The sequence below is a fragment of the Rutilus rutilus genome (assembly GCF_951802725.1).
Source record: "Rutilus rutilus genome assembly, chromosome: 12".
Lineage (NCBI taxonomy): Eukaryota > Metazoa > Chordata > Actinopteri > Cypriniformes > Leuciscidae > Rutilus > Rutilus rutilus.
The window spans coordinates 1,574,999-1,597,499 of NC_140217.1; the positions used below are offsets into that span (position 1 = coordinate 1,574,999).

The 22,501-nt window shown below is 39.4% G+C and overlaps 2 protein-coding genes across 2 annotated transcripts; one reads left to right on the top strand and one right to left on the bottom strand.

Moving 5' to 3' along the window:
- Nucleotides 1-1,983: 1,983 nt before the first annotated feature.
- Nucleotides 1,984-6,685, bottom strand: hmox1b (heme oxygenase 1b). The gene is made up of 7 exons (XM_084426563.1): nucleotides 6,588-6,685; nucleotides 6,340-6,384; nucleotides 5,737-5,848; nucleotides 4,213-4,428; nucleotides 3,092-3,364; nucleotides 2,428-2,530; nucleotides 1,984-2,334 (listed from the first exon to the last, which is right to left on the bottom strand). The coding sequence occupies exons 2-7, from the start codon at nucleotides 6,378-6,380 to the stop codon at nucleotides 2,222-2,224; spliced, it is 858 nt and encodes a 285-aa protein (XP_084282689.1). The 5' UTR covers nucleotides 6,381-6,384; nucleotides 6,588-6,685; the 3' UTR covers nucleotides 1,984-2,221.
- Nucleotides 6,686-7,913: 1,228 nt separating this feature from the next.
- On the top strand, nucleotides 7,914-21,042 carry hmgxb4b (HMG box domain containing 4b). The gene is made up of 12 exons (XM_084426859.1): nucleotides 7,914-8,052; nucleotides 8,607-8,735; nucleotides 8,818-8,890; nucleotides 11,823-12,185; nucleotides 13,200-13,322; nucleotides 13,895-13,998; nucleotides 14,102-14,180; nucleotides 15,453-15,517; nucleotides 15,587-15,707; nucleotides 19,023-19,234; nucleotides 20,066-20,188; nucleotides 20,784-21,042. The coding sequence occupies exons 1-12, from the start codon at nucleotides 8,047-8,049 to the stop codon at nucleotides 20,826-20,828; spliced, it is 1,443 nt and encodes a 480-aa protein (XP_084282985.1). The 5' UTR covers nucleotides 7,914-8,046; the 3' UTR covers nucleotides 20,829-21,042.
- The last annotated feature ends 1,459 nt before the right edge of the window (nucleotides 21,043-22,501 follow it).

Here is a 22,501-nt window from a genome sequence, read left to right on the forward strand (position 1 = left end):
GGCTAAGTGATTTATCCGAGCACATCATTTATTTTTAAATGATTGTGGCCTCTTAATAATTTATATTTTTTAAATAACTTTGAATGGCAGTCCACACCACAACTATAGCAATAATGTCACAGAGAAGCTAACAGAAATATGTTCTAACAGCGGTTTGCTAATGCTATTTCTGAATTTTCTCTGAAGGCTCAAACGTTTTTAAACGTAATTTGTTTGTTTTTTTGTTTTTTATTGGATGTGCGAATGTCAATGGAACATTCCACCCATTTTGCTGACATCATGGGAACGTTACGTTAAATATTCTCTGAACATTCTGAAACAAACTTTTTTTCTTTTTTTTAGTTCTGTGAAATTGTGAATGATGTATAAATAATCTTTTTGTGGTAATATTTTGAGAACATTAGACCAGATAACTAACGAACGTTCTATTAGTTCATAACTTTGTGAAAAACAAAGGTTGCCAGAGTGTTAGCCAAAGCTCCGAGAACGTTCCCTGTCAGCTGACTTGGCACCTTGATTTCAATTTGACGTCAAAAGTTAGTCAAGACTTGATCAAGATACTGCATAGCATTTTAAGGTCAGGTTGAAAAGCAATGTCTTCCAGTGGTAACTTGATGAAAAGAGAAAGTTAATACCCACACTGAAATTGGTTTTATGTATATACTGGTCAATATGTTTGACATTCAGTTTACATCAAATCAATGTCAAGGATTGGTTTTTTGACGTCAATTTGATTTGCATATTTGACCTTTTTTTTACCTTGATTTTGACATTAATTTGATGTCTTTTCAACATCAATTGCCCACTGGGTCGTTGAAATCACTTTCAAAACGATTTTTACCAACAATAAAAACATGGACAGCCAATCCAAATCTATCCTGCTTTAAAGAGAGCATTTAAAGTGGCAGACGATAAAACTGCAGCGAGCGCTTATAATAAACAGATATCATCCTAGGTCTGAACATTAAAGGCAGGGTATGTTTTTCTGATTGAAACTCTCTTCAAACCACATCCTGATAGCAATCAATAATAGAATTAATCTAATCTTTAATCTTCTGTGGAAGTCTCAGGATAAAAAAAATAATTCTCGGTCCGAATGCATATGATGATGTCCTACCTGCCTGTCAGTGTATGTATTTCCATAACTCCGCACACCTGCTCGGGCAGACATCACATGTTATCCGCACAGTTCATGCTATGCAGAGTTAGACAGACGTCAGTCACCGAGCACCGCAAACGAACAGCAGACACTTTTTACAGTTCCTCCTGAACCAAAACAACAAGTATTTGCTGTGTTCACGCCATGTCATAACTGTAATTTAGACACGGCAATCCACTGGCGTTCTACCCGGAGCTGTTCACGTGAGTCTTCAGACTCAGATTTATGCGTTTCTCTGGCAACACTATTAATGCTGAAATGAATTTGCAGCAGTCAGGTGGTACAAGTAAGACCTCTGTAAGTGGTTCACGTTTATAATTATTGTAGTGTGATGTGCTTTGAGATATGAGGGAGTTTAATGGCATCTCTAATGGCATCTCATCTCTGCTCTGGCATTCATGTGTTTTGAAGGAGGCGTGGCTTTGGAGACGAGATCTGATGCTTTCAAGCTTGCTATTGCTAGCCTCTCCGAAATTGTCTACCCTACCTTTAACAGCGCACGTATAAGGAATTAAGGCCGATAAAGAACACTTGAGCTCTTTAAAGTTGGATGGATTCTGATTGGCTGTCAGCATTTTTATCATTCATCAGCTGGTAATAATTAAAAAAAAACTATCCTTATAGATGGTTCTTGGTGTGAACATGCCTTTGCGTAGTGATAGGTCTAACATGTCGGTACACATCGTCGCCAGAACTCCCCAACCAGCCAACTAACCTAATCCTAAACTTTCTATTGTGAATATTTCCACCATTATACAGTAATCACAAATTAATGTGTATAAAAAATAAAAAATAAATTCATTTGAGAAGCCAGAAAATCCTGCAAGATTCAGGAACAATATGTAAGATTTTATTATAAAAAATATAGTGTTAATAATACAAATGCATATATACACATGGTTACAAAATAATTCTGACAAAGGCATTTTTCTGGAGGATCTGTCATTTGAATCACTATGAACTAACATACAATCATGTTAATTATTAATGATGTGATAAAATAACACATTTATTGTCTCCAAAATGTGACGTCATGTTTACAAAAGTGCTAATGATGGCAGTTTAAAAGGCGTAGGCCATCCCGACGGCCAGAACCACGAACACGCCGAGCAGCGCCCGCAGGAACCGGGGCATCAGCGACGAGGAGCTCTGCAGTGACTCACACGCTGCGTCAGCTGAGGAGAACATGACAAACACGCTTAACACACGCTTAACACACGACACACCGAAACATCCATCACAAGTACAAACATGAGCCAGCGTTTTACCTGCTGTGGTCGTCGTGTTCTGCTTGTGTTGTGTGTGTCTCTGTCTCACTTCAGTTTCTGTCTCTGACACGCGGCTCACCGAGTCCTGAAGCTCGTTAAAGACCTGAGGAAACGAGAACAAACGATCAGCTTCAGTCACTCGTCAGTGAGCAGCTTGTATTAGGCTGCATAAATTAGGAACCGGGAACTCTTCCTATAACACGCTAATGTTAGTCTTTCTGCTTATCCCTAGGTTTACTGTAGTCAGCCGGATCCAGATCAGATGGAGGACCTGCACTATTTTTCTCCATTGCTTCACCTGATGGGGTTTTAGTTCCTTGCCACTATCGCCTTAGTCTTTTGGCTTGCTTTCATTTAATATAATATTCAACAATATTATTGATCTGCCTGCATTGACACCATCATATAAGAACTGAACTGGATGATGACATAGCAGCTATATATATATAAATGAACTAAATTAATGTTTTTTACAACAAAAATGAACCATCACTGAACTTACTTAAGCTGGACTGTGATGCTATTTTCTTCTAGAAACAAACTTTGTTGCATTATTTTCCTGTTTTCACTGTAAAGCTGCTTTGAAACACTCTGTACTGTAAAAAGCGCTGTATAAATAAAGGTGAGCTGACTTGAGAAGGAGCTGCAGTGATGGATCACTCACCTGGACGTTGAGCTCGAATGCGAGGACGGCCTCGTTCAGGACCCCGTTCCTCTGCTCCTCCGTCAGCTCGACGCTGTTCATGCGGCTCCTGTACAACTGCTTGAAGAGGTTCGGGCTGCTGACGCCCGGGAACGAGAAGAACGACAAGCCCTCTCCGTTCCTCAGCCCTAATGACTTCTGTGTGATGCGGCCCAGCACCTGCCCCCCCGACAGGTCGCCCAGGTACCGTGTGTACGCGTGAGCCACCAGATACTCAGGGTGATCTCTGCCCACCTGAGAGACACAACACAACCGATTCAGAGCAAAGTCACGATATTCTCGAACGACAGAGGGTGTAAGTGACGTACGACATCTTAAACATGTCTCAGATGTGTAACCAGGGCTTGACATTAACAAACACGGGTGTATTTCAGCAGTGGCGTTTAACACAGTCACTTGGCAGGTTGAATTTTATACATAATATATACATTTTTCAATTGTATTCTTTTAAAAAGGCATCTGAAATAATAAACAAAGAGCAATGTAGTGTCAAAAATTTTGATTTTTCAATACATCGATACTGAAATATCTGAAATGCTTCCAATACTCATTTTCCTCAGAGTAGATACACGATCTTTCTCTCTCTCTCATCTCTCCGACACACAAACCCGCAGATTTTATGTTTACGGCATTACAAAATGCCCGTTTTGATGAGTATTCACGTACGTTTTAAGTGAACCTAAACAGTTGAGAAAGAAAACGCACGTGTAACAGGATAATGGATCCGTGCGTCAGGTCTTAAAGTGACAGCAGCCTAATAAACCTGCTGACAAATTATGAGATAATATTAAAAATATCTGTATGGCAGTTTTTCCCAATGGTATCGATGTCAAAATTGTGGCCAGTGAAAATGCTGAGTAGTAACTTCGGAAAACCACTAGAGTTAATGTCAAGCCCTGCGGGTAACACTTAGGAGAAGTGTACAAATGGACAAGGTTCCAGTTGTTAACATTAGTTATCTACATTAGTTCAGATGAACTAACAATTAAAAATACTTCTAAAGCATTTTAATTTTAAGCATGATTCTCAGTCAACGGAGATAATCTCAAAATGGCCAAAATTAATGTGTTCTCTGTGTTCACCTCTCTCAGTCTGCCGGCGTATCTCAGTGTGGCGGCCGGCACCGTGATCTTCTCCTTCCAGTCCTGGCCGTAGAAATGCTCCAGGTCTTTCCCGATGGACTCCAGCCGGCCCAGTTCCTGAGGGAAGTATATGGGAGCCACGGCATCATGGGAAGCGTTCCTGTCCAGCTCTTCCTCCAGCGCCTCGTATATCTTATACAGCGAACACAAGAGCAGCTGAAACACAGAGCAGAAGAAAACCAGGTTAGATTCATTACGAAGACCAAATCTAAGAGTGTTTTCAGGGACTTAATCTGTTACAATGTTGCACTTTCTTCTTGGTTCGGTTCGCTTTCACAAGGCAACATTTCATAGCGTACCAAAATGTGTTTATGCAAGTCACGATCTTGGATCTTGGAGCGATTGTTGTGTTCATATGTGCCTAAACTAACGAAAAAACTCCGAAACGACGGTCCAAACGAGCACCTTAAACTCTGTTGGTCAAGCTGTTATTAATTAGGCTGGTTTACAGCGAGTTGTGTTGGTGCGTTGTGATTGGTAAGGGATAGTGTACATCCGGCCGGCTGTTATCTTATCCGGCTTTACGCTTGGGTGGTATTGACCTTTTAGATCGGAAATGCAACAACAGTCACATCGCATCTTCAATGCCTAACTTGTAAGACTAGTCTAAGCGGTTTATGCAACTGAAGCCAGCGGGTCTTGCATCACCCTGAAGATGTTTCTTCTGAGATAACAACCGGCTGGATGTACATTATCCCACTTGTTACACGGCTGCTTGCCACATAAGTAAATAATTAGACATGAAATATTGATCTGAGTCTAAATATTTTATCAGCTCTTTAATCGCAAAGCTTCCGCAGAGAGAGGACCGGACATTTAATGGATACGGTACAATCATACCATTTATTACACAGCATTTCAACACATAATTAATTATGGGGATAAAAGATATTGATTTCAGATTTTAAAATCGTACCTGTTTGTATCTTATAATCCAACAGTGTACAAAACAATAGTCGCAAAATGACCGCCGCTGCGTTTGCATGAAACGAGAGAGCGAGTCCACGATACTGGATGGCATTATTAAATAACTGTACACAAAATATTGATTCGACTGAGTTTTAATATTTTATTAGTTCACCAAAAGCAAAACTTCCACGAAGTAAAACCGTTCCTAGCGAGCGTATAGCGCTGCTGACTTCAGTGACCCGGATGAGCCTGTGTTTCTGTTGTTATCTGGGAATAATATACCGCTGGATGGCACGATTGACCAATCAGAATCAAGTATTCCACAGAGCCGTGTAATAATAAATAATAAACTAGTAATAATATAGTAATAATAATAAACTACGGTTAATACCAAACTACTAACATTAGTTAACATGTCTAAAACATCATTCAGTCAATCATGACACTTGAGCTGGTGTGATATAGTGAATATAGTCACTCGCTGTGTGTCGCGTCTAAACACCCGTCGCTGTTTAACGCAGCCTGTCGTGTTAAACACACTGCGGGGTGAATCACCTGGTACTGCTGAAGGGACACGTCTCCTCTCTGGTAGCTCAGCATCAGCTCGGTGTTCTCCGCTCGCACGTGACTCTCTTTAGTCGCAGCTTTGATCAACTCTGATAGATCACTGTGAGGAAACACACAGATTCACTCAACATGAAACACACAATCATTATAATAAAGTCAGTAACACACACTAAGCATAGATAGATAGATAGATAGATAGATAGATAGATAGATAGATAGATAGATAGCGCATTAAGGGTTTTCTGTGAGAACGGTGTCGTGTTAGCGGCCCCTAAGTTAATAACTAATGATCTTTGCAACGGAAGTGAATCAATCAAAACTAACTTTATCTGGACAATAACTTTATTCTAGACCTGCTGTAAAGCCAAACAATCTCTTACTTTAATTTCCTATTATCACTGTAAAGCTGCTTTGAAACAATCTATATTGTTAAAAACGCTATATAAATGAAGGTGACTTGACTAGATAGATAGATAGATAGATAGATAGATAGATAGATAGATAGATAGATAGATAGATAGATAGATAGATAGATAGATAGATAGATAGATAGATAGATAGATAGATAGATAGATAGATAGATAGTATTACCTGTCTGTGATGGCTGTCTGTGTTTTCTCAATCGTCTCCATTTCTCTGAAAAACAAATCAACACTGTATGAAACTCTGCACCAGTGAATAAAGTGCATCCTGATGCTGCTCGTGTGAATATAACTACATCATCTGATGAAGCAAGACAGTAAATTAAAAATCTCTTAAAGGGACAGTTCACCCAAAAATCTGATCAGTTATCTTTAAGATATCTTCTTTTGTGTTCAACAAAATCAAGGTTTACTCACTCGGTCTGTGTGTGTCGGTCCTCAGCGGATCTCTTGAATGTGAGCGGCTCAGGATCTGAACTCGAGTCCGGCTCTCTCCTCTTTTATACTCTCCGAGGGAGAGAAACGGGAACTCAAACAAAGGCAGGGAGAGGAGGAGGAGCAGAGCTAAACATGACACGACACATTCATCAGCTCAGGAGGAGGAGAGATGTGGAAACATGACTGAGGAACAATTTCAATCACATGATCACCTCCCAGCAAGCAATAGCCGTCATTTCACCGTCTAGGTTAACTATAGACCCGATATAGTCCGGCTATGAGTAACACACTTCTAGCCAAAATAACCCTGAATTTGTTTACATGTGGGTTTTGCCTAAATAACTTGCGAGATGTATGATATTCCATCATGGAAGCAAAGTCAACAGTGATTACAAGGTGTTTGGTTTAATTTCTTCACTCTTCACGCTTTGATTGATGACTAGTCTATTCTTGGGCTATGGTTTAGACGTCTATTAAATGTTCACTGACAGCCCAAATTTTGCCTTGTTATAGCCTAGACGTCAGGGCTGTGTTTGGACGGCTATTAGACGTCTTTTAAACGCAGCATTGCTTGTTGAGCTACATGTGTCCACATGATATTGGGATATATTGTCTGTTCTCTGAATGTGATCGGGGGGGGGGGGGGGGGGGGGGATTTCACTGGTCATGATCTCTAAAACACCCTGCAATCAGTGTCATTGTGAAAAAAACATAACAGATGAGATCAAGAGTCAGAATGATGCAAGTCTGTTATGAAGATCATCTTACATAAGAGCTGCATGTTAATAAAGTCGCGTGATTTTGTATTATTGGGTGTGATTTGCTGAGTAGCGATAAGAAACGCAGCAGTAAATCTGGAGCGATGTTGAAACCGTGAGTCAGCGTGAACGCGCTAACCATGAGCGAGCAGAGAGAGAGAGCGCGCGTGCGCTAAACACATCGGCTAAACATGAGCGCGCAGAACGATTAAACGTGACTCGACACAATCCAGAACTCTGAACCCGAGACTAGCTGTTCCAGCCTTTTTTTTTTCTTCAGAAAAGTTTCAACACTTCTGTGTGATTCATTATGTAAACATATGCTCACACACACATATAGGTCACAGGAATGTTTTGATACGCAGAAACCGGTCTGATTCAGTTAACGATCAGTTCAGTTCTCTCGCCTTTACCAGTCGGGGTTGTTTGAACTCATACAGCAGGGATATTATAATCTATGTGCCAATGAAAACCCATCAGAAAATACAGTCACATTCATATTTAAATGCAGATATTTATTTCAAGAGAGTTCTCTGTGTCACTCAGCTCACCGTGATGATGAGCACTGCAGCGGTGCTCGTTCCGCCTGTCCGCTAGAGGCGCCTGAGTGCGCGATGACGCCACACTCTCGAACCGCGCAGCGCAGAGCCAAGATGGCGACAGGAGACGCATGAAATTTGATGAAGGTAATATATGGAAATTAATCGAATGAATGAAACTACATTTTATCACGATCGTATGCATGTTTAATGTTTTGATTCTCAGTTGAACATGCTTCGCTTTGTCTGAATTATACTGTGAATCACTATTAGTGTTAAAGTTTTGCCAGTTAGCGTGTTAGCATGGAGGGCTAATAACAACAACACAAACATACATTCATACATACTCAAATACACACTAGAACACGTACATTCATATTTATATACTCACTATAACTCGCAAACCTATACATGTAAATACACAACCACAACCACACACACAAACCAGTAACACAATATATGTTTCTATTTACAGCTGTAAAAATAAGTTTGTTAACACATCTGCCGTCAATGATCATACACCATCTTTAGTTGTGAAAAGTACAATTCGTTATTAGTTTAGGCAGATTATGTTTGTCTATAACCGTGACTCAAGATCAGACCACATTTTATAAATAATTAATGGAGAAATCCAGATGCCCTCAAAGGGTTCACAAACTTATTCTCGCCACTGTATAATGTGTGTGTGGGTGTGTGTGTAGATGGAGGGTGAGGTGAGTCTGGTCGCCGGCCGCAGTCAGAGAGAAAAAAGAAGATCCTACAAAGATCTGCTGAGAGAAGAAGAGATCATCGATGCAGAGGTTCGCAAGACCTCCAAGAAACGGCTGAAGGTACCGATGAAAGACTCGCATCATCATCATCATCACCATCATCAGTGTGTGTTGTGTAGAAACTGATCTCTGCTCTCTACAGGACGCTGATGACTTTTACCCTGTCAGCGAGTTTCACAAGAAAAAGAAGCATTATGAGGATCATTTCTACAGAGGTGCGTGACTGTAGTTATGTCTTTTGAGCGCGACAGTCACTCGCCTTTCAATTCTATAAGTTATTTTTTCCCCATTAACTTTCTCCAGCGATATTCCAGAAACTTTGAGGTTGAATTACCACCTTGTCTCTTATTGAACAAGGGGATTAATTACTCATCCCATGAAGAATTGCAAATCATTATACATAAAGTATACAAATTTGAGTTAATCAGTAGTTTGAGAGTTGAAGGTTTTTTCTTTGTTTCTGTCATCTGATGGAGTTTGGGTTTCTTGCCACTGTCGCCTCTGGTTTTGCTTATATGGGGTTTAAAAGACACTTAATATTCAGTAATATTATTGATTTGACTGCAATGACACTCACATGAGAACTGTATTGATTTGGATGATGACTTCACTGTTTTCTGTAGAACTGTTTTATAGCTGATTCGACTCTTTCACAATTGATGAATTTGGCAGCATCATCGTTTTTGAACGTTATTGAACTAAATTATTATAGATTATAGCTGATTTGAACTCATTTCATAATAGATTGACTTCACACAGTTACTGAACTGAACCGACTTCAGCTGAATAATGACACTATTGTCTATTTAAGAGCTGCTTTTAAAACAGAATTGAATTCTGTTTGCATCATTGATCATTATTTTCCTGTTTATTACCGTGAAGCTGCTTTGAAATAATCTGTTTTGAATAAAGCGCTATAGAAATAAAGCTGACATGACTTGTCAGGAGACTGACTCAGTTCAATTCACAACACTTTATGAGAGTAGGCGTAACAGCGACTTGATTTGATTGGCGGATCACTTTTCAGGTTTATGGGTAATGTAGTTCTGCGACTTAGGATTCAGAATTAGTCCCTCAGAAGCATATATCATCACCTCAGGAATCATGGTAAGTCTTGGACAAATCAGCTTAATTTCTATAGCGCTTTATACAATTTAGGTTGTTTCAAAGCAGCTTCACAGTAATAAACAGTAAAATAATAGAATCAGTGATGCAAACTTCATCAAATATGAGACATTCAAATTATGAATACTGTAGTGCCAACTTGTCTATAAAGCATATTCTTTTGGACTGCCCAGTCTTTAATGTTATGAGACAGCGCTTTTTATCAGGACAAACTTTTAAGGACTTATTTATGGGTCCAGATTATTTAAAAAAAAATTACAATTTTTAACACAAGTACATTTAAAGAATCTTTTATAGAATTGCACTTATTTTTTACATGTACTTTTTTGTTGTCTAAGTTTGTTTTCATTATATTGTAATTATTATATTATGTTGATAAAAGTTTAATCTGTATCTGCCATGTAATAGCCGGTAATGCTGATATGGCAATAAACTCAAATACTACTACATTCAAATTACGCTGTAAAGCAGCTCTAAAACGACAATAGTGTCATTATTCAGTTCAGTGTTGATTCAGTTTAGTAACCATGTCAATGTTGCAAAGTTCGTCAAATCCGTCATTATTATGGAAGTTTGTTTCCACTTTTTATCTCACAGTTCTGACTTTTTTCTCACAATTGCGAGTTATAAAGTCAAAATTTCTAGATATGAACTCGCAATTGTGAGATAAAAAGTCGCAATTATCTTTTAAAATGTTTTATTCTGTGGCGGAAACAAGCTTCCGTACATTATTCAGCTCAATTCGGTTTTGTTCTCATCCGATAGAGTCAGTACAGTCAAATCGATAATATTGCTGAATATTAAGTGAACCGACTCTGTATGGAGCAATGAAAAGAGTGTGTGTGTTGAGATGGCATGTTGAGTTGTTCATGTCTCTCATACTGAAAGAGTCAGTACAGTTACATTGATAATATTGCTTAATAATTAAGCAATAAATAAATAAAAGGTGCTGTATGTAACTTTTTCTCTCTACTAAAGCTTAAAAATACCCTAATATGTTTGCAGATATTGAGGAAACATGCTGAGTTCACATTCCCGTTTCTCTGAAAACACTTCGACAGCCAGTTATTTTACTCTGAAATGTGTGTGTCCGTGTTGGAATGTCTGTTTTTGTTTTGATCTGTGCGATACTGCACGTTGCCAATTTACCCATTTTCATTGTCAATTGCGCTGGTTCCTGTTGCGTGTCCTCAAACTGGCAACCCGTGTGAGCGCCGTCGAGTCTGAGGAGCAGGAGGCGGGAGAAACGACGATCTCCGATATTTGAACTGCAATACTGATTTCGACCACTAGCTGTCATTCTTACAGACTGCACCTTTAAGTGAACCGACTCTGTATGGAGCAGTGAAAAGTCTGTTAAGCAGCTCTGATGGCGTGTTGAGTAGGGATGTGACGGTGAGGACATTTTCCCACCGGTTAATCGACCTGTGACAGCACCGTTATCACCGGCGGGGGCTTTTAACTCGCTAATTTAAAGGTCGAAAGTAAAATGTGTGCGTCTGCACGTGCATTCATGATGGTGCGGAGCAGAGCAAGCGTTTTTCCATAGGAATGATCTGAAGACGCTCTGTTCTGCTTGCTCCGCGCCCAATGATGTGCGCATTTTAGTTTCGCTTTCAAATTAGCGCCAGTTCGGGGGCGGATTGCTTGAATGGTGAGTTCATTAGCCTATTATTCTTAATGAAAAACACAACAACAAATCAGTACGATGACAAATTCGCTTATATAGGCGCTTTTACATTTCATCGTCAGCTCCTCACTCTCGTGATTAATGAAATCTGACTCCTGCTGCTGATCTGTGCTGCGACCCTCGTTCAGCTCACGATTTATTAAGCAGACACGCTCAGTTTTTAATTGTAGTGTCTGTTCTCTAACTGAACTAAATTATGATTTTATTTTTTTTAATCGACGGTGGGGGCGGTGCCGCGGTGGGCAAGTGATGTAACCGGTCTTTGCTTCTGAACACCGATAACTGACTATCGTAGCAAGCCTAGCGTTGAGTTGTTCATGTCTCTCGTGTAGATCATCACAGCTCCGGATCTCACCACAAAAAGAAGAAGCGTCCCTCAGAGAGCCAGCGTTCGCTCCTGACTCCTGTTGAGCCGGCGGGATCTCCTCAGACAGCGATGGGTCTCCTTCAGGCCATCACCTCCCCCACAGCGGTGGGCACAGAGACGGTGTTCCCCTCGTCTAAGGAGCGCAGGAAGGACATCAGAGACTCCGCCTCCTGCAGGAAGGACCCCCGAGACTCCGCCTCCTGCAGGAAAGACCCCAGAGACTCCGCCTCCTACAGGAAGGACCCCCGAGACTCCGCCTCCTCCAGGAAACAGCCACAGGTGGTGCGGGAGGGGCTTCCTGTGGTGGGCGAGGAGGTGGAGCTAGAAGGTGAGGAGATACCATAGACTAGGGCTGTGAAACGATTATTCGCGATTAATCGCATCCAAAATAAAAGTTTGTGTTTACTTAATGCAGTGGTTCCCAATTCCAGTCCTCGTGACCCACTGCTCTGCACATTTTGTATGTCTCCCTTATTTAACACACCTGAACCAGATCATCAGCTCATTAGGAGAGACTCCATGAACTGAACTGAGTGTGTCAGATAAGAGAGACCTACAAAATGTGCAGAGCAGTGGGTCACGAGGACTGGAATTGGGAACCACTGACTTAATGTGTGTGTACTGTGAATAATTATTTTGTATATATAAATACACACACACATGCATGTATATATTTAAGAATTATATTGCGCAGTAGTGAACGCGGGACCCGATTCTGCACAGTAGTGAACGCGGGACCCAAAACATCTTTGGAAAAAGTGTAAAATTTTATTGTTTAGTTTCCATTAGACTTCATGGGGAGGGCGGGATTTATGAGCTATACTGGGACCAGCCACCGGGGGGCGATCGAGACGCTTTGGCTTCACTTTTCAGCACTTGTGCGGCACACTTGGGACACGCATCATCCATGATCTCAGGAAAGTTTTATTATGCACACTTGGGACACGCATCATCCATGATCTCAGGAAAGTTTTATTATAGGCATTGTTTTCTATGAATGTCTGCATGTACACAAGTGTTTTGACCCTAAAATCTTTTACTTTTTCGGTTTGCGCTGTTACACCAGTTGTGTGAAAATGTCAGAGAGAGGCAGAGTGAGATCTAAGGATCAGTTGAAGACTGTTTACCAGTTAGTTGAGCAAGAATATTCAACATTTTAAATACAAAATAAAATCTAATCTATGACAAAGTAGTTTGTAATCAAGTTTAAATATATAGCCAAATGCAATACCTGATAAAAGGAAGTCATTATGTTTGAAAACACCGTTCTCAGCAACAAAGCAAGTTTGATCAACCTAAACCTGATCACGAGTTTGTCTGTAATGATGATTGTGTCCATCAGGATGTCACGACGGGGCTGACAGCAGCGGCTCATCCTCCGCTGACGACAGTGAAGGTGGGAAACTCTTGATCCACGATTCCTCGTCTCAACACAGCAGCAAATCAGCCAAAAGAATAACAGCAGGTACAAACAAAACACTTCTGTGTGTCTTAAAGGTGCATTGTGTAATTTTTAGGAGGATCTGTTGACAGAAATGCAGTATTATATACATAACTATGTTTTCAGCGGTGTATAAAGACCTTACTTAATGAACCGTGATGTTTTTATTAGATTAGAATGAGGCATTTCTCTCTACACACACCGCGGGTCCGCTTACATCCACATGTTTCTACGGTGGCCCTGAACGGACAAACGCGTTTCGTCACTATGTTGTTCTTCATGTAAAGCTAGCTAAAGTCAGCGAATAAAACACTGACACAATGATGAACAAGTATCAGTAATATTCGCAATAACATATCGTTTTACTGAATAATCAAGTAAACCTAATTTCTTAATTTAGCTTTGTAAAGAAACCTTATTGCTTAATTACTCTCTGCTGTCTCAGACGACGACATCACTTCCTGTCGGCCACTTTAACTTCTGTTGGGTGCAATTCACAAACTCACCACTAGATGCCGCTAAAAATTACACACTTCACCTTTAACGTCTGTGCGGTACTCTTGTGCTGACCTTTGACCTCTGGCCGCTCTTCTCAGCCAATGGCAGCACAGAATGGAGCGCGTTCACTACAGGCCATCACAGCCACGAGGAGAAGAGGAGGAAGAATAAGGAAGGAGGGAAACGCAAGAGCAAAGACAAGGTGAGGAAACCACTGATGCACCAGATGAGCCTGAAACACAGAGACCGTCTCACTCACACGTCTGTCTGTGTGTGTGTGTGTGTGTGTGTGTGTGTGTGCGCAGAAGAAGAAGGTCTTGACGGCGTATCAGATCTTTTATAAGGAGTACAGAAACAGCATTCTGGAGGAAGAGCCGGGCCTCGGTGGGTTCATCTTCATCTTCATCTTCATCAATCAGCCTGTTTGTGTCTCTGTATGTAGATATTTGCTTATTAGCTTAAAGTCTCATATGTGAAGTGAGCAAACACTGAATAGATCAGCCAATCAGATTGGAGCTTGCTGTTTGCAATCTTGTGTCACAATATGAGTTATTTTAACAGTGATCTCTATGCCACAGTAGCAGTTTTGCTGGAAATTCACCCTGAAAGAAATTACAAACCACCACATTGTCAAATTTTAAACATTTATTTTTACAATGGCGGTCAAAATAATTTGGGGTTTGGAATAATTATGTTTTTTTAACGTCTCCTATACAAAGCATTAAAAAAAAAACTCTTTACATATGAGCAAATTAAACAATAATAATTTTGTTAATTACAGTGACAATGAATGAAGAACTCACTATTTGTATATAGCCTATTAATATATTTACAATATAGAAACTATAATATATAAACTATGACTAATAGTTTACAAATGATGTGTAAGTACTTTATTATTGTGTACTTGAAAAGTGTTACTGAACTTGTTTTCTATGTGAATATATAATTTATTCCTGTGATCAAAGCTGGATTTCCAGCATCATTACTCCAGTCTTCAGTGTCACATGATCCTTCACAAATCACTCTAATATGATGATTTGATGCTCAAGAAACATTTATGATTATTATCAGTGTTTAAAACAGTTGTGCTGCTTCAGATTTTTGTGGAAACCGTCATACATTTTATTTTTCAGGATTCTTTGATGAATAGATCAAAAGAACAGCATTTATTTGAAATATAATCTTTTGTAACATCATAAATATCTTTACTGTCACTTTTGATCAATTTGATGCATCCTTGCTGAATAAAAATATTTCTATATTTAAAAAGAAAAAAATCTTACTTTCCCTAAACTTTTAAATATGAACCCTAACCCCACACAAATCTGCAGCAGCACTGATAATAATCATAACAGTTTCTTGAGCATCAAATCGTCATATTAGAGTGATTTCTGAAGGATCATGTGACACTGAAGACTGGAGTAATGATTCAGCTTTGATCACAGGAATAAATTACACTTTACTGTATATTCACATAGAAAACAGCTGATTTACATTCCAATAATATTTCACAGTTCTTACTGTATTATTTATCACATAAATATGGTGAGCAGAAGAGACTTCTTTTAAAAACAATAAAAATGGTATAGACCACAATCTATTGACCGCTAGTGTATGTGAATATTTATTGTGTGTGTGTTTATCTTAACTCAGATTTTGGGGACTTGAGCAAAAGACTCGCTGATGCGTGGAAGCAGCTGCCAGAGGGAGACAAACAGGTGCAAACAGCATCATTACCCATCATGCACCTGTGTAAAGTGTGTTTGCTGACGGATTGATGTTTTCAGGTGTGGCGAGAGAGATCGGAGTACCTGCAGCGCAAGCAGTTGAAAGAGAGCGTCAAACACGTCAAGCACGTCAAACAGCAGCAAATGCCGCGACCGCTCAAAGACAACAGCAGGGTTAAAGGTCAGCACTCAAATCCCTTCAGCTCACTGGCTACGTTTACACGCACAACTTTTGTTTCAATCGGACTGAATTCATTCTGATTGATGAATCTGAACGTAGTGTTTACATGAACGCTAAACGTGATCGTGTTGATGTGTGCGTTTATATGTCGCCAGACGCTCACAGACGCAGTGAAAGGAGGATTATAGAATGACGGGACACTCGTTTATACGACACTTTATTCAACAGGAACAACAGCTCGTTCAGCACGTCACACGTCATTACGCTATTTCTACGTCATTGCTCATGCGCGGTCCTTTCAGTTTCAGTTTTCAATCCGATCAAGTTGTTCTCTCGATCGGATTAGAAAAGAAATACCCCCCCCCAATCCGATCGAAATTTCATTGGGATTGAGCTCAATCGGATCGATTAAGGTGTTTACAGGAAAGGCTTTTCAGTGCGATTGAGCGTCAATCCCATTACTAACGGATAATTTGGTTGCATGTAAACGTAGCCGCTGATGTCACTCTCAGCGCTGTGATGTTTGGTGTTGATGTTGATGTTTAGTGTTGTTGTTTGGTGTTGATGTTGATGTTTAGTGTTGATGTTGATGTTTGGTGTTGTTGTTTGGTGTTGATGTTGATGTTTAGTGTTGATGTTTGGTGTTGATGTTGATGTTTAGTGTTGTTGTTTGGTGTTGATGTTGATGTTTGGTGTTGATGTTGATGTTGATGTTTAGTGTTGATGTTTGGTGTTGATGTTGATGTTTAGTGTTGTTGTTGTTTGGTGTTGATGTTTAGTGTTGTTGTTTGGTGTTGATGTTTGGTGTTGATGTTTGGTGTTGATGTTGATGTTTGGTGTTGTTGTTTGGTGTTGATGTTGATGTTTGGTGTTGTTGTTTGGTGTTGATGTTTGGTGTTGTTGTTTGGTGTTGATGTTGATGTTTGGTGTTGTTGTTTGGTGTTGATGTTTGGTGTTGATGTTTGGTGTTGTTTGGTGTTGATGTTGATGTTTGGTGTTGTTGTTTGGTGTTGATGTTTGGTGTTGTTGTTTGGTGTTGATGTTTGGTGTTGTTGTTTGGTGTTGATGTTTGGTGTTGATGTTGATGTTTGGTGTTGATGTTTGGTGTTGATGTTGATGTTTGGTGTTGTTTGGTGTTGATGTTTGGTGTTGTTGTTTGGTGTTGATGTTGATGTTTGGTGTTGTTGTTTGGTGTTGATGTTTGGTGTTGATGTTTGGTGTTGTTTGGTGTTGATGTTGATGTTTGGTGTTGTTGTTTGGTGTTGATGTTTGGTGTTGTTTGGTGTTGATGTTGATGTTTGGTGTTGTTGTTTGGTGTTGATGTTTGGTGTTGTTTGGTGTTGTTGTTTGGTGTTGATGTTGATGTTTGGTGTTGTTGTTTGGTGTTGATGTTTGGTGTTGTTGTTTGGTGTTGATGTTGATGTTTGGTGTTGTTGTTTGGTGTTGATGTTTGGTGTTGTTGTTTGGTGTTGATGTTGATGTTTGGTGTTGTTGTTTGGTGTTGATGTTGATGTTTGGTGTTGTTGTTTGGTGTTGTTGTTTGGTGTTGATGTTGATGGTTGATGTTTGGTGTTGATGTTTGGTGTTGATGTTGATGTTTGGTGTTGATGTTTGGTGTTGTTTGGTGTTGATGTTGATGTTTGGTGTTGTTGTTGTTTGGTGTTGATGTTTGGTGTTGTTTGGTGTTGTTGTTTGGTGTTGATGTTTGGTGTTGTTGTTTGGTGTTGATGTTTGGTGTTGTTGTTTGGTGTTGATGTTGATGTTTGGTGTTGTTGTTTGGTGTTGATGTTTGGTGTTGATGTTGATGTTTGGTGTTGTTGTTTGGTGTTGATGTTGATGTTTGGTGTTGTTGTTTGGTGTTGATGTTGATGTTTGGTGTTGATGTTGATGTTTGGTGTTGATGTTTAGTGTTGTTGTTTGGTGTTGATGTTGATGTTTGGTGTTGGTGTTGATGTTGATGTTTGGTGTTGATGTTTAGTGTTGTTGTTTGGTGTTGATGTTGATGTTTGGTGTTGTTGTTTGGTGTTGATGTTGATGTTTAGTGTTGTTGTTTGGTGTTGATGTTGATGTTTAGTGTTGTTGTTTGGTGTTGATGTTTGGTGTTGATGTTTGGTGTTGATGTTGATGTTTAGTGTTGTTGTTTGGTGTTGATGTTGATGTTTAGTGTTGATGTTTGGTGTTGATGTTGATGTTTAGTGTTGTTGTTTGGTGTTGATGTTGATGTTTAGTGTTGTTGTTTGGTGTTGATGTTGATGTTTAGTGTTGTTGTTTGGTGTTGATGTTTGGTGTTGATGTTGATGTTTAGTGTTGTTGTTTGGTGTTGATGTTGATGTTTGGTGTTGTTGTTTGGTGTTGATGTTGATGTTTAGTGTTGATGTTTGGTGTTGATGTTGATGTTTAGTGTTGTTGTTTGGTGTTGATGTTGATGTTTGGTTTTGGTGTTTGGTGTTGATGTTGATGTTTAGTGTTGATGTTTGGTGTTGATGTTGATGTTTAGTGTTGTTGTTTGGTGTTGATGTTTGGTGTTGATGTTTGGTGTTGATGTTGATGTTTGGTGTTGATGTTTAGTGTTGTTGTTTGGTGTTTGGTGTTGATGTTGATGTTTGGTGTTGTTGTTTGGTGTTGATGTTGATGTTTAGTGTTGTTGTTTGGTGTTGATGTTGATGTTTAGTGTTGTTGTTTGGTGTTGATGTTTGGTGTTGTTGTTTGGTGTTGATGTTTGGTGTTGATGTTGATGTTTAGTGTTGTTGTTTGGTGTTGATGTTGATGTTGATGTTTGGTGTTGTTGTTTGGTGTTGATGTTGATGTTTGGTGTTGTTGTTTGGTGTTGATGTTGATGTTTGGTGTTGTTGTTTGGTGTTGATGTTTAGTGTTGTTGTTTGGTGTTGATGTTGATGTTTGGTGTTGTTGTTTGGTGTTGATGTTTAGTGTTGATGTTTGGTGTTGATGTTGATGTTTAGTGTTGATGTTGATGTTTGGTGTTGTTGTTTGGTGTTGATGTTTAGTGTTGTTGTTTGGTGTTGATGTTTAGTGTTGTTGTTTGGTGTTGATGTTGATGTTTGGTGTTGATGTTTGGTGTTGATGTTTGGTGTTGATGTTTGGTGTTGATGTTTGGTGTTGTTGTTTGGTGTTTGGTGTTGATGTTTGGTGTTGATGATGGGTGTTGATGATGGGTGTTGATGATTGGTGTTGATGATTGGTGTTGATGATTGGTGTTGATGTTTGGTGTTGATGTTTGGTGTTGATGTTTGGTGTTGATGTTTGGTGCTGATGATTGGTGTTTGGTGTTGATGTTTGATGTTGATGTTTGGTCAGGTCATCAGTCATGTGCAGTGACTCCAGCAGGAGGAGTCGTTGTGTTGAAGAGACCCGAAGCATCAGTGACTCCCGTCCAGAACGGATCGGCAAACGCTCCCGCTTTCTCTCCGCTCAGAGACCCGGACGTGGACCCGATCGATGCGGCCGCTCACCTGCAGCTTCTGGGAGAGTCTCTGTCTCTGATCGGGCGCAGACTGCAGGAGACTGAGGTACACACATAGACACACAGACACACACACACACACACACACACACACACACATTCACACACACACACACACACACACACACACACACACACACACACACACACACACACACACTTGCTGTGTGAACACAAAATCATGGACAATATTCATAAATGTTAAATGGTCCTGAAAAAAATAGTCACACTTGCATTGTTCAAAAATGAAAATGAATGGGAGACAAATTTACTCTAGTGGAAGCGTTTGGTACTGCGGACAAACACAATCTCACTGAAAGCTCATTTTTTGAGATGTCAACCTCAAATTTGGAACACAGCTTGTTTAGATTTATGGTTTGAAGTTTTAGAGTAAAACATATTTTGGAAAATATATATTTCATATAAAAATATATATTTTTTTGTGTGGTTTTTTTTTTTTTTTTTTATGTAAAATTGTATATATATATATATATATATATATTATATATATTTTTTTTTAAGTTCACAATAATCTGCCAAGTGTTCGTCTTTAAAAAGACACCAAACTTCAGTCTGTGATCCAAAGATTTATGAACGTTTAAGCTGGAAATGTTATTTTCAGGTCCATACTCAAAAAGTGAATAAATGGATTATAATTACTGCATAACTATAATTTACTACCATAAAATCCTCTAAAAATACAAAATATTAAATAAAAAAAAAACATTATCGAACTAAAATATAGTACAATCATTTCATTGAAATAAAAAAAAAAGGTCCTTTTTGACCGACACACAAAGAGCACCAGTTAAACACCTGCTGAATTGTGTGAGCATCACGAGGTGTGTTCTGTGTCTAACTGTGGTGTGTGTTTCAGGGCATGGTGACCGTGTCAGGTTCTCTGTCGGTTCTCCTGGACTCGGTGTTGTGTGCTCTGGGTCCGCTGGCCTGCCTCACCACTCAGGTCCCAGAACTCAACGGCTGCCCACATCATGTGCTGGTACGTACTGACCACTCATTATTTTAATTACATAAACATCAGTGATCCAAATGACTTGAACTTATATAGGCATGCAGCTACATCTCTACTTAGAAGATCTGATTCTGTGTATCACGCAGCTTTACGCTTTTGTTTCTGGTGCAGAGTCACGGACGCATCATTGCATTTGATATGATTCTTTAGCTTGGTTATCTTTATATCAAAGGAGAAAGCTACATATGTACTTATTTAATGCAAACATTCTTTTAGGTAGATCACCCTCCTATATATCAAATCTTTTAATTTATTACGCAAAATCGCACTAGATCTGGTTCTCATATTCGGCTAAAAGTCTCAAGGGTATTGTCAGCACTTTTAAACGTCTCTTGCACAATGTTTTAAAGGACACTTGCAATTGTTTTTCTTGATTTGTTATTATTTATTTAGTTCTTGAATGTGTAAATTGTGGTTTTGTGATTCTTTTGTGTGAACCTTTATGTGCTGCTGTCTTGACCAGGTCTCTGAAAGAAGAGATAGTAATATCTCAATGTGATTCTCCTGGTTAAATAAAGGAAATAATAATAATCTCTCACTCCGTGTCTCTGTTTGTGACCAGTCAAACACTCTGGATAACATCGCCTACGTGATGCCGGGTTTATGAAGGATTCGGACCTCCTGCGGCGTCTCCACTGAAACCATCAACAAAAGACTTTAAGACTTGCACAGTTTTGCACTGGACAAACTCACAGACACTTCAACTTTTAACCTGCTTCTTAAACCTGCGCTCCATTTTTTTATCTGATCTGATGTTAATTTTGTATTTCTGTTGTTTTTCTCAATCTCTCAATAAAATCCATTTTAGTATGTTCTTTTAACTCTGGAGTGGACTGTTTTTTTTATTTGATTTGATTTTTTTGGTTTAAATAGTTTGAAGTCACCATGAAATCTTTTTTTTTTTTTTTTTTTTTATGGAATATTGTAGTGTTTATTGTAAATGATTTGTGGGTGCACATCATTATTGTTTTAAAAATCTTGAATCAGAATAAGTTGCTCTTGCAGCATCTCTGCTCTTCTCTGATGACGAGGGCGGAGCAACCTATCACTCACATGAGATCCACCAATAGCAGACCACAACCATCCAATCAATTCCGCACAGACACAATCACCACATTTGTTCTTGTTCCAGAAGTGTTTCACTGGGGTATACGGTCTGTCATGATGCAGAGAATCTTGATGAGCGGGTTAATTAAAAGTTAACCCTAACCCTATCTGAATAAAAATGTCAGATGTTTTAAAGAGACTTGTATAGACACAGTGTCTGTTCACACAGGACGTGTTTCTGAGATCAAAATCTAGACGAAAATGAACTCATTAGGTCTATAGACATGAAATAAAATGAATTCAACATTTATAAACACGTCTTGAAAAGATGATTTTGAAACTGTGAGACATCATTATGTCTTTACGAAAATTAACCATGGTTTTATTGGTCGTAAATATAGTTAAATCATGGTAACCATAAGTGAATCATGGTCAATTACATAGACCGCTCGATCATGCCGGTTTGCACTGCACAACATCAGGAACATCAGGCCTTTCCTAACTGAGCACTCAACACAACTTCTCGTCCAGGCCCTGGTCATATCTAGGCTTGATCACTGCAATGCTCTTCTGGCTGGACTTCCATCATGTGCAACTAAACCTCTACAGATGATCCAGAACGCTGCAGCTCGTCTCGTCTTCAACGAGCCCAAAAGGGCCCACGTCACTCCTCTGTTCATCTCTCTGCACTGGCTACCACTCGCTGCTCGCATCAAGTTCAAGGCATTGACGCTTCTTACAGATCTACCACAGGCTCAGCTCCTCCTACTTTCACTCACTTTCACTTTCCTACTCAGCTCCATTGTTCCTTCTGAACCATGTCACTTGCAACTGCCCTGTCCTATGAGTTGTCTGTCTAACTTTAAACCTGTCTCTCCAATTCAGCTAGCTGATTTAATCTCTAGTGTTCTGTGTTCTGGTTCTAAGTTAGATATTATCCCGGCTCATCTTTTTAAGGATGTTTTTTCTACCATTAGTCATATGGTAACCGCTATCATAAACAGCTCTTTAGCCAAATCTGTCGTTCCAGCTAGTTTTAAACATACAATTGTGCAACCTATGTTGAAAGAACCTCAACTTGATCCAGAAATGTGCAGTAACTATTGGCCGATCTCTAAACTGCCTTTTATCTCTAAGCTTTTAGAGAAAGTAGTTTTCTCACAGCTCCAGTTTTATTTTAATTATTTTAATATTTTGGACATGTTCCAATCTGGCTTTAGATCATTACATAGC